Source organism: Brassica rapa, chromosome A01 (genome assembly GCF_000309985.2).
Source record: "Brassica rapa cultivar Chiifu-401-42 chromosome A01, CAAS_Brap_v3.01, whole genome shotgun sequence".
Lineage (NCBI taxonomy): Eukaryota > Viridiplantae > Streptophyta > Magnoliopsida > Brassicales > Brassicaceae > Brassica > Brassica rapa.
Genome location: NC_024795.2, coordinates 10,443,332 through 10,455,641, shown reverse-complemented (window position 1 = coordinate 10,455,641; position 12,310 = coordinate 10,443,332). Strand labels below are relative to the sequence as shown.

The following is a 12,310-nucleotide window of genomic DNA, read 5'->3' as shown; positions in this document are numbered from 1 at the left end:
GTTTATAAATACCCGAATAAAAATAAAATCTCTATATCAATAAACCAAATTCCAAATAGACCAAAACATGTATCCAAATGCCCACCTCTAACATAGTGCATATTAAGAATTCTTCTCACGGTCCACAAAATTACTCACCTAAAAAAAACTTAAGAAAATGACGTACATGAAACTTTAAAATCTATTATTATATACAAAATTAGAAGTTGTTTAAAAATAATTTTGGACTATGAAATCGATCCCGCGCTTTTGAAGCGCGGGTCAAAATCTAGTATGTCCATTATTAATAGATCTATTTAAGTGTATTTGTAGGCCCAAAACCAAAAGACTTAAATGTCATTAATGAATTTTATTAATCTTTTATAAAATTAAAAGTATTTTTGAGAAAACTGTAATTTTCTAAGTGAATGATCATGTTTTAATGGTATTGATTTTCTCCTATTTTATTTTTTCCCTTAATTTTAGTAAAACAATCTTACATATGTACCCAAAAAATTTCAGGCAGATTTCTTGACAGTTGTAGTTTCTGTTAAAAAAAAAAAATAGATTGCCATTTTTAGATTTACGGTATAGTTAAATATGATTTCACCCAGTGATGGAGCCATAGAAATTGTTGGCCGGGATCAATTTAATTTATAACAAAATATTAATTACATATAAATTTTAATTAAACTTATTATAATAGATCAGTCAAACAATATATTTTTTGAAAATACTTAAATAATTTTATTATATAGATATATCCAAATATTAACTTACAAAATAGTTAGTATTCTTAATCATTAAAGAATAAATAGTGTCTAAAATGATTTTTCAGATTAAATTTGTGATTAGAAGGATTAAAATAGAAATGTTATGAAGATTAAAAGACAAAATGTACGTGTAAAATAATTTGTACTTAAATTATTTTTATCGGAATTAGAGATTGGACAGCTGTAAAATAAATATGGACTGTTAAGATAAAAAAAAAATTATTACATACTACTTAGTTAGATAATGGTTAAGACTTATGGTTATCCCATACTGTTTTGTTTGTTACAACAGTCCATATTTATGACATTACACACTAGATTATAACTAAGTAGTGAGTACTCGTGAGAGACAAACAATACAGTATGGGATAACAAAGCATTATGGTCTTTTATCCTTTTTCTACTAGATTATATTTTGTAATGATATCACGGGATATATATCTTGACAACTTATACTAATAGTCTAAAGTCTTAACACACAAAAAAAAGAATGAACATCGTTTTAGTATATCAGGCTAGCAAACATCATTTATGACATTACTGCTTAGAATAAATAGGCTTGTTGTTCTCTGATTTTTGCTTCTCTGTAACCTAACCTCCCATGTATGGCTGGTTTGTCGGTCGGAGACTATGTTCCCGATGCCCTTTTGGGGTTGATAAAATAATATTTTTTACGTTTCATATGATGTTTTGGTTTAGTACATAAAGATTAAAAAAAAATACTATTTAAAAAAAAAGTTAAAATCATTCAACCAATTATAAAAAGACGATAAAATTTTATTGGTTGAATAATTTCTAATAAACTTAAAGTTAACATTTCTCAAAACATCATACTACCCTGTTCCTAAATATAAGATGTTTAGTAAAAAACACACATATAAAAGAAATTATTTTTATCTAAAAAATATTATTAAAACTATAAAATAATTGTCTTCAACCAATTACAAAATAGATTATTAAATTTGATTGGTTACACAGTTTTTGATAAAGTAAAAATTACTTAGAAAGTTGAAAACATCTTATATATTGAAACATCAATTTTTTTTGAAACATCTTATATTAGGAACAAAGAGAATATATTTTAAAACAACATAAACTTTCTAAAACATCATATAATTTGAAACTGAGGGAATATATTTTAATTTTAAGAAAACATCATTTATGACATTTCGAATAACTTAGATGGCCCCTTAATAACCAACCCGTGAATAGAATTGGTGGTTCACTAAAAAAGATATAAAGAATAAATAAAGGCATTATAATTATAAATATCCATATTTTCATGTCTATTGATTATTCTATCTGTACCAACAAAGAGATTTCACTTTGGAATTTTCCTCTTTTATTTCATGTATGTGGAGGAAAATAAATCAGCATCTCATACTTATCCATCGACTGATATGTGTCATACAAAATTTCCAACGGTCCAACAATTTAAAACAAATAATCCGTAAGTTATATATCACCAACAGCACAAAAGAACATTTCACTTTTCTCTCCCACTCTTTTATCTCACATATCTCTCTCTATATATCACTTTACGTAAACGGTAAACCACACTATTCGAAACACATAACCATGGCCTTTTCACAAGCCCTCTTTTTGGTGACGTTGTCTATGGTTTTAGTTTCTTTTTCATTAGCTCAGTCCCCCATGATGGCTCCTTCTGGCTCAATGTCCATGCCACCAATGCCTAGCGGCGGCTCTCCGATGCCAATGACGACTCCACCTCCTATGCCGATGATGACTCCACCTCCTATGCCCATGGCTCCACCACCAATGCCCATGGCTCCATCACCTATGACGCCAATGAGTCCATCAACTACTCCTATGGGCCCAAGCCCCGCATCAGTCCCTGACATGGCTTCCCCACCGATGCCGGCAATGGAATCTGCTCCTTCTCCGGGACCCATGCCACCAACAATGGCCTCCCCGGATTCAGGAGCTTTCAATGTAAGAAACGACGTTGTAGCATTTTCTTTCGTTGTGGCAGCTCATTTGCTCCTCGTTTGAGATTATGTTGCATTGGTCAGCTTCGTTTTCTTGTAATTTACTTTTATTTTTTCGAGCCAATAGTTTTCATCGTTTTATCATGTTTACCTTTGATATGTACGATTCAGACATCTGCTTGCATAATAAATTTATCGTTGATGTATGTGATAAAAATTCATATTTCTATCCTATTAAGTGTCACTGACCAAGTTTGCCAATCTTAGTCATAAGTCATAACTCATATCATATGACATAAACATTAACACAATATTAGCAATACATCTCTCGTTCTAAGTCGATGATATCAATGTGTATGATTACAATTTCACAAGCAGAAAAATAATAGAGAGATAAACGTTTATATATCTATTTTATACACTCGACGTAATTGTTTTAACGAAATATTAATTAAAAAAATTCCTTTCTAGAAATCAAAGAAAAAGCTAAAATTGCAAGCTGTGTCATGGGTAAGATCAGAATCGCATATCCGTACAGAACAAGATGTCGTGATCTTGGATTTTTCTATAGAATCATTATTAATTTTATTATGTATCCATTACATTTATTTATTTATTTCATAAAAGGATCCATGTATACGATTTGAATTTTAAGAAAAATGTGAGAAAGTTCAAATTTAAAGGTTGAAAATGAGAATGGAAGAATATGATTGGGGTGGTGAATAATGGTAGGAAATAGGGATAAGTCCTGTGACCCAAGAGGACAACAAAAAAGAAAGGGACGTGCACATGATTGCCCTTTCAAAAAAAGATACTTGTGTTTATCGGATACGGTTAATTGTTAAATTCACTTCATTCTTTTTATCACCAATCAAAATATCATGTATAACTAATTAAAAAAAATATTGATTAAAAAAAACAAAATAGCTAAAAAAAAAGAACGATGCCGTTAAAGTTGACACTAGAATTTAGAATTTAGTGGAAGCACTGTAGCCTATTGGTTAAGGTTTAAAGGCTTCCACATCCAAGTTTGGAGTTCGAATCCCAGACTATGCAATTTATTGCAGATTACAGAAAATCCAGGTTTCAAGTCCCAGAAAGAGCAGTTTATTAAACAATTATGCAGACTACAGAGGAAAAGCTTGCAAGGGATCTTCAACATGGTGCAAGTAAATCTGGCCAGGCGTGGATCTTCATAGGACGGCTCAGGTGATGCAGTTAGGCGTAGGTCTTCATAAGGCAGGTAGTATTGTCGGTTGTCGAATCGTCTATGTAATCTTTCCTATATCATAATTGTAAGATCGTAATAAATCAGCGTTAAAAAAAAGAATTTAGAATTTATGGTTTATAGCATTTAGAGTTTAAGATTTTAAGGCGTTTAGGGTTTAGGATTTTAAGATTTTAACATCAGTGGCAAATTACACGTATTGACAATAGGAAAACACAGCTCCGATTTAGGCAAGACCAATGAGCCCTTGGTTCTAAAACATTTGGAGGTTCTTACATAAGTGTAAGTCTCTAAATTTTGAAAAAAAACTATTTTATAAAAGCTTTTAGAAAATATTTAAGGCCTTCGAATTTTCAGATCCAGCGCTTGGAAAACTTACTAATTTACTAAACGTGAGACTTTTTTGTTTATTACGGAAATAATATGTACATTTTTGTTTAACAGTACGAAGTTCTGTGCTTTTGGGTTAGTGCAGAGAAGAGCTGCTAAATTTTGTTCACAAGAGAATGGATACACAAATAGTATAAACTAGGTGACCGGTCCGCACAGTATGCGGACATAACAAAATTTAAAATATAGAATAAATAGTGTATAGTTTTAGAAGTAACAGATTTTACATCTTAATACCACCGTCTTTGCGAGAAAACATCAGTCATGGAGAAAAGCTGGTACTCAATATTTGACATGGACGATAGAGAACAAAGTAACTTCAGTATCAAGAGGCAGTTATTGTGTATACGTATAATTGCAACGTCCCAAAACAATGTGTGTGTTTAAGAAGAAAATTTCACCGGGAATTTTATATTGTAATAATGTAAGTCATTACAAACTAATTAATAATTTAGAAACAGTAAGGTAAATTGGCATTTAAAATTACAATAAATGTGATAATAACTTGGGCATGAAATGTTTAAAATAAATAAGGTAACTTACATTTAAACTATTCATAAGTTACTTTGCAACTTGCGCAAGAAAAAAAAATTATTCATAACTTACTTTGCAAAATAAATAAGGTAACTTACATTTAAATTATTCATAAATTATTTTAAAATTCTGATAAATTTATTTTTTAAACAACGATAAATAATTTAAAAATAATATTAATAAATATGTTTGGATTTTGCTATATTTAAAATAGTTATTATATAATTATATTCGAATACAATTCATCAAGTAGAGTATAAAACTATTATAATTATCTTATATAAAATTTCGTTCATTATATTTTATAGTTTATAAATATTGAAAGTGATAAATAAAGCATTATTAATCTTTCTATAATTTTGAGAATTAGTTTCCATAAATTGTTATTTGTAATATTCTTTAGATTATATGGCAAGTGGTGTTAAATGATTTTAGACTTACCTTAAATTTTTAGATCTAAATTAAATAAATAAAAATTAAGAATAATCGACCAATCAAATTATAACAATTAAATTGAAACTTCACCTATGAACGACATGTCATCAGAAATCATTAAAGTGACTTCTCTTTTAATATATAGGGGGATTACATGTTTTCTTGACATTGTATTAAATTTTCTCTAGATTTATATGTTTAATGTGAATAAATGATTTATGCCTAATCATGATTACAAATGTTATATAGTGAGAAGAGGGTGTATTGATTTTTCTAATAAACATAGTGATATGAACTAAAAAACCACTTAACTATATCAAAATTAAATTCATGAAAATAGAACTGTGAAGTTTCTGTGATGGTGGACACATCAGTACATGTTCTTCGAGACCAACTAAACGATGTTACTCTTTCATAGAGACAACCAGGTAATAAACCAGTTGAAACAGAGAAAAGTTCCTAACTCTTGGAGTAAGTACAAACATTCGGGAATGGAGTACATGGAGTGATAAGGAGACAAGCGGGGCGATCCCCGAATCTAATCTCATTTTCCCCATTTGTTAACAAATAAGAGTCATATATTTTTAAATAAAAAGTCTAAAATACCTTTTTATATAAAAAAAAGTCTAAAATATCTTTTTCGAGATAAATTACAAAAAAATTACTTATAATACTATTTTAAAAGCATCGGTATTGATAGGGTCCCAACTCCAAGGGTATTACAGAAAAAATCTATATATATAAAAAATTGTTGGTCTCACTCCTGCTTTGCCACGTGGAAAGTCGATGCCTGACAGACCGACACGTGTCCTTCTTAACCAAAACGCATCACTTCATTTATTTGAAAATCTGATGGGCTTTTTAATCGCTAAGCGTGAGTTTAATGTTATTGGGCCCATTATGGTTAACCTAATTCTAACGCCGCGAAGAAATGTGTATTTGTCTCTCTCTTACGGTGATGGTGATGCCTGAGTTTCTTCCCAGTTTTTGAAAAGGTGTGAGTTTTGGTTTTTCGTGTTTAATCTCATTAATTCAACCGTCTACGATGAGGTCTTCAATGCTTGGTTTACATCGGCGAGGCGGTGTGTTCTCTGGTATAAATATGTGAGTGTTTCTCCTTTTGAAATCATCGTCTTTTCATATCTCTTTTGGTATAATAATTCACGGTGTCATGGTTAATGAGAGTGTTTTTCTCCGATTTGTTTTCTAATTTTGTTCTCTGATTGAGCATATATAAACATGCCGCCACAGCAGTTAAGCGAACGCTTACCAAAATTTCCTCAATAATTGTGCTGTCATTTGTTCTTTGAGAAATTATCTATGGTGTTTAAGGATTTTTAGGGATATGTGGTCTTTTGTTCTTTAGTGAAATCTCTGGACACCATATATATATATATATAGATATATATAGATCTTTTGTTTGTTCTATAAATCTCTCCAAAACATTAAGTTGCATCCTTTATTTTTATTCTGCAGATAGTACTCCGAGAAGTTCGTTAAAGGACAATGGGATAAGAAAGACTGTGTTCTTGAGTTGAACAATACATAGACAGTTTCTCGGTAACTCACCACTCTTCTTCTCTATTTCAGCTCTATTCATGTTTTGTCTGATGATCGTAATCAATTGATTGGTTTTCTTTCTCAGTTATGTTGTTTTATGTTTCTCATTTATTAAAACAGGAACTTCTCACTCGCATTTTGGAGGTTAATAGTGAGCTGAATCCAACTAGGTAAATCTCTGTTTTTGGTAGAAGAATTGTTTATAGTTGGTCTGATTTATTTTTTGTTTATAGGTTGTTGGCAATGTTGAATTGAGAGAAGAGAGTATCTCCTTGAGTTACGTTTAGTGCGTCAAATTTGTCTGAAGCTCTCATACACTGCATTACATGGGTAAGTACAATGAATCTACAGTTAACGCCGTGATGGTAAATCTGCAATAAGTGATGTCACATGGTAAAAGATGAGTCTGTCTTCGTACTGCAGCTCGAGCGGGGAATCTGGAAAAAGGTTATGTTATTGATTCGATGTTGTATAGGAGTCATCGAGAAGTAACACCTTATTATCATATGCTTCCTATCTGATCCTATCCTATATTGTTTCCAAGCTCTATTCATTTATCACTATTTGACTATCCTTCCTTTATTTACTTTCTCATATATCTGTTCATTGGGACGAACACAATCATTTATGCAACATTTGTAGCTTCTGAATGTGTTGAAAGAGGTACTCCTGTCAACAACAGCAGATGTACTCATGTCATGGTGAAAGGTGTGCACTCTGCGAAGACGCCACACATTAGTTAAGGTTATTGGAGTCCATTAGACTGTTGCTGAGTCCAATAGCTTCTTTTTATAATTTCCTGAAATAAAAAGTGGAACTTGAGCGATTTTGCTATCCTCCAATTGAATTTCCTTTTCTAAACTATAACTATTGAGTCTCCTTGAACGAAACTATGTTTTTGCTACCAACTTAAAAGTGTGTCAACTGAATAATTTGTTCCAGAGTCAATTATACTGTAACTCCTACTTCCTGATTCATTATCATGTCTTTTTAAAATTTGATGAAATAGGGAAAATATAAACTGAGCACTTTTGCCCGTTTAAAGTGCATCTGGTCTTTCTTTATTAACTTACGTCCACTACATCTTACATATGCAAAAATTCCAACTCTTTCTCATCATTTTATATTAGTGCGTAACAAAACAGTGAGAACAAACCTCTGAAGTTAAGTAACAGCCTGGAAGTTAAAAAACACACCACACCTGATCTAAGACTAACACATCGTTGCTTATGGTCAGACAACACAACACCCTTTCTGTGATTAAAAAAATATTTGCGTAGAACAACTCCCGGCACAAGAATACTATGTTTGATGAGGTTCATATATATACCTTTAATTACAGTGCCTGCATGGTCACAGCAATGGCAAAGAAAACCCAAAAGTAATCTACCCTTGCCGTTACTAATAAAAGCCCCTCAGGCAGGACATCCATAAGTTGTAGGACCTGTACACAAGCATTTACTAAAACTCCATAACCTTATTACAGCATCCAGTTGCACACAAACACAACATGTCTAAACCACAATTGTTACAGAGAATAACGGTCTCACCACACACAACCACCACCTCACACCCCAACGACAACATACCATACCAACAACAATTCAATATAAATAAAAACAAATACCAGGAACTAATACACACAAAACCAGATATTTTAAGGTTTTAGTCAAAAAAAAATACATACAAAACCAATACAAACAAAAAAATTTCAAAATATATAATCATAAATTAAAATTTAAATAAAAAACCCGGGCGTAGCCCGGACCGACCCTAGTAAGTCATAAAAGGATGTAAGGGAGGTCACTTCGGTTGCCACTGTAGAATCTCTTGAGCTCTTCTCTAAGACTATCTCCAATGTATTCCTTTATTTTTATCTCTAAAATAGAGTAATTCTAAAATAAATATATGTTTCTCTTCAATGTATTCCTTTATTTTTGCCTCTAAAAAGAAATATTCTCAAAAGATTCTATTTTTTTTACAACAAGTATCTTTTATTTATAAAAGTTGAAAATCAACCCTATTTAGTTTTAATTTTTATAAGATTTTCATATAATTATAACTTTGTTTAAATTAAAGTTTCATTATAAGATTGTTTGGTAAATAAAAAGTGTGATTTTATTTTTATAAAAACTGTATTTTCCTATAAAAATAATTGTTTTGTTATAATTATAAAATTTTAAAAGTTGAAGGAGTGTTTTGAAAATAATAAAAATATACCTCTAAAATAGAAATTGCTATTTTTTTCTCTATTTATAGCATCTGAAGGTGAATATAGCAATGGGTTGAAGATGCACTCTGTACCAACAATGATGATTTTTTAATGGATCAATTGTAAAAATGAGCAAGCGTTTTATACACACTAAAACAATCTCACTTCTCTTACTTCTCAAAAGATAAATCCAAATTACAAGACTCTCTCGTGTGAATTAAACCGAAGATTTTAGACATGTGATGCCACTCTCTTTGTACAGCTCTTAGGTACATGAATGCTATGGAAGTTTGGACCCTTTGGGACAGTTGCATGTCTTTTCTCCCCTGAAGCAACAGCACAAACAGAAGGTTTGTTGTTGATGATTGCAGCTTCCTTAGATTCTCCGTTCATCAGCGAGGTTTCCTCCATGGTTACGACTCTTTTACTTGCAGCCACTTGCTTCTTTGTACCTGATGCAACCCTGAGGAAATGCACACTATTGTAAGTTACATGCTAAGTAAAAGCAACTGTTCTTGACAAGTCAGAACATGTTTGAGCTCTTTTATGATAAAGCAGATTCTCTACCTCTTGGAATTCACCATATCTCCAGAGGCATCGTCTCTAACAAGTGTTGTGGATGTTCCTCTAGAAGCTTTTACCCTGGAAGTTGTGTTCTTCTCCAGCTGCAATTGAAATTCGTATGTCATAAAAAGAACCAAAACAAAAAAAGTAGACATAGATATGCTTTGATTTTAATGTTTCAGAAAGAACTTACTCTAACTGACTGATGTTTTTCAGCATGAACACCAAGAATGTTGGTAGTTTCTTCTTCCTTGGCAAGAGCACACTGTGGTTTCTTCTCTGCGTTTGCTTCCTTGAGGATTCTTCTTTCCTGTAATCATGTAAATATTCTTCCATCAGAAACCAAAAACCAAGCAGAGTTGCATACTAGAGAATAAATCTCTTTGGTTGGTTGTATTGTATCATACATCAGTTCTTAGTCGGAAAGGCTTTGGATTGGTGAGCTTAGGTTTTGTATATTTCACAGTAGGATTTGCCGAAACAGTCTTGCCATTGAAACACTTATCTGCTATTGTCATCGCCTGGTTCAGTAGAAAGTACATTAGCAACACATAATATAAACATGAGAAGATCTCATCAGAAAAGTATACAGAATAAACTTATATACCTTTGGAGTGGTTTTGCAAGTTTCTTTCCTGCCAAAGACTTTCCTTTTCACCATAGGGCTGGGGGATTGGTCAACTTTCCTGCAAGATTCAGACAAAACAAGTATATATCTGGTGAGGTTTTCTGTGCAGATAGGATCCAAAGTAAACCAAATCAACAGCAATTTACAAAACCTGTTATTGTCCAAGGCTGAAGCATTTTCCTTGTCATCATTTTCTGCATCAACATCACTTGCATTTGCAACATTTTCCTTGTCTTCAGTCTCCGTAGTCTCACCAGACTGCTTTACTTTATCCAATACACAAGTATCTTCTCTATCGACCGTTACAATAGTAGCATTCTCTTTGTCATCACAGTCCAAAGCTAATGCATTCTCTTCTGATTTGTTTTCTACCAAGAATTGATTCTCATGTTCCTTTCCCTTAGCTTCATGAGCTTTTGAAGGATCAGAGGAAACCACAGGCTCTTTCTTTTCCTTGACCCTCTTTTTCAAAGTAGCAGAACCTTTGACCTTTTCACCAATCTGTTTCTTCTGTGACAGAACTGAATCAAACACTCGGCTCTTCACCTCTCGTGTCCTTAGTGGCGTCTTAGATGGAGTTGTTGAAGCCTCAACCTTATTATTAACCCCCAAACCCTTTATTTTGCTTCCAACCTCAAGCTTCCTCTCCACAGATCTCTTCAGTTTCACCAGCTTCTTTGGAGAACCAAAGACCAAAGCCTTTGCAACAACTCTGCTTTCAGTGGCTCTAGTTGCTGCTGCAGGTCTCGGATGCTGCACGCTCCTGAAAGCTGCTGGACTCTGCATTTGCTTCTTCTTTCTCTCAGTTAATGCCTTGTGAGGAACTGACGATGACTCTTTTCCTTTTACTGCCTTTGTCTTTGGAGTTGCAATCTTGCTTGTGGAAATAGCTTTGACTTCTTTTGACCTCAAGTTATTACCCTTGTGAGGAATAGATGAGATCATAGCCAATCTAGAAACACGAGATCTTGAAGGCTTTGCAGGAACCGTGTTGGGACATTTAGGTTCAACACTGTAGTAACAAGAAGCATGTAGAGTAATGTTAAAAACACACATCATCACAGTGAAGTTCTTCTCTAAGTTAAATTCATATACCTGAAATCTTTTCTGTAAAGAGCTTTACGAAGACGAACACTTGGACTCCTAGCAGCCATCACCTAAGCAAATGTTTGATTAACATCATAAGTTAACGAACCTAATAAAACAAAATCAAATCAAGAAATAAAAAAGGTTTGAGCTTTTTGCAGCTAACCCGAAGAACGAAGTTTTTGTAGATTGCTTCAGAATCCATGAACTCTTCATGCTTCTGGTCACATCCTAAGTACACATTACCACCAGGGAAAGTCAAAAGGGATCAAAAAATCACAAGCTTCTTGTTCATCACTAAAACCCCTAATATAGCAACTTTCAGATCCATCAAACTTCACTGTGTTGTGTTCTCAGATCTATGTGGCATTTACAAAAGGAAAAGCTAATGTAAGAGAGTGAAGAAGATTCTTACCAACTCTGGAACAGAACCAGTAACGGTCGTCTCCTTCTGGGCGATGATCTGGTGCGGTGAGATCTACAAACTTGGGTGCTTCTATGTTCTCGTAGAAGTCTTCTTCGTTGAACTCCTCCACTATCATGTGCTCGAATTCCTCCATTAACGCCTAAGACTATGAGAAAGTAGAGATTTTTCAAAGAGAGAGAGAGAGAGTAGAGTGTGTGATTTGGTGCGTTGGTCTACACAGCTCAGACAAGAAGAAGAAGGAAGGATCCTTTATCACAAAACTAGCCGTTACGAAGATTCTTGTAATAATGGTCTCTTTTCAGGGGTATTTTCGTCAACTACTGTGTTTCTTATTCACTGGAGCCTTCAAACGCATCTTCTCACATAAAGACTCCACGGCTTTAGGCAGTAGCCGTTAGCTGGGTGAAAGAAGGTAAATTAACTATTAGGTTTTTTTTTTTTGGATAAAATGGCGTTTTCATACTTCCATTGTTGCAATCAATATGTTCATCTTATACCATCTACGTCCAAAATTAGTTTCTACATTCCATACATAATCTTTACAA

At 33.0% G+C, this 12,310-nt stretch overlaps 2 protein-coding genes and 1 long non-coding RNA gene across 3 annotated transcripts; 1 reads left to right on the top strand and 2 right to left on the bottom strand.

Moving 5' to 3' along the window:
* Window positions 1-2,242: 2,242 nt before the first annotated feature.
* Window positions 2,243-2,968, bottom strand: LOC108870708 (glycine-rich cell wall structural protein). Its single transcript, XM_018656182.2, has one exon. The coding sequence runs from the start codon at window positions 2,663-2,665 to the stop codon at window positions 2,396-2,398; it is 270 nt and encodes an 89-aa protein (XP_018511698.1). The 5' UTR covers window positions 2,666-2,968; the 3' UTR covers window positions 2,243-2,395.
* A 2,327-nt stretch (window positions 2,969-5,295) lies between these two features.
* On the top strand, window positions 5,296-7,687 carry LOC103869002. Its single transcript, XR_633097.3, has 4 exons — window positions 5,296-6,392; window positions 6,765-6,848; window positions 6,969-7,018; window positions 7,082-7,687. It is a non-coding gene; the product is annotated as an uncharacterized LOC103869002 (long non-coding RNA).
* A 1,462-nt stretch (window positions 7,688-9,149) lies between these two features.
* On the bottom strand, window positions 9,150-12,163 carry LOC103868993. Its single transcript, XM_009147040.3, has 9 exons — window positions 11,754-12,163; window positions 11,505-11,569; window positions 11,348-11,409; window positions 10,404-11,264; window positions 10,232-10,310; window positions 10,032-10,145; window positions 9,818-9,934; window positions 9,628-9,725; window positions 9,150-9,523 (listed from the first exon to the last, which is right to left on the bottom strand). The coding sequence occupies exons 1-9, from the start codon at window positions 11,896-11,898 to the stop codon at window positions 9,292-9,294; spliced, it is 1,773 nt and encodes a 590-aa protein (XP_009145288.1). The 5' UTR covers window positions 11,899-12,163; the 3' UTR covers window positions 9,150-9,291.
* Between the last annotated feature and the right edge of the window lie 147 nt (window positions 12,164-12,310).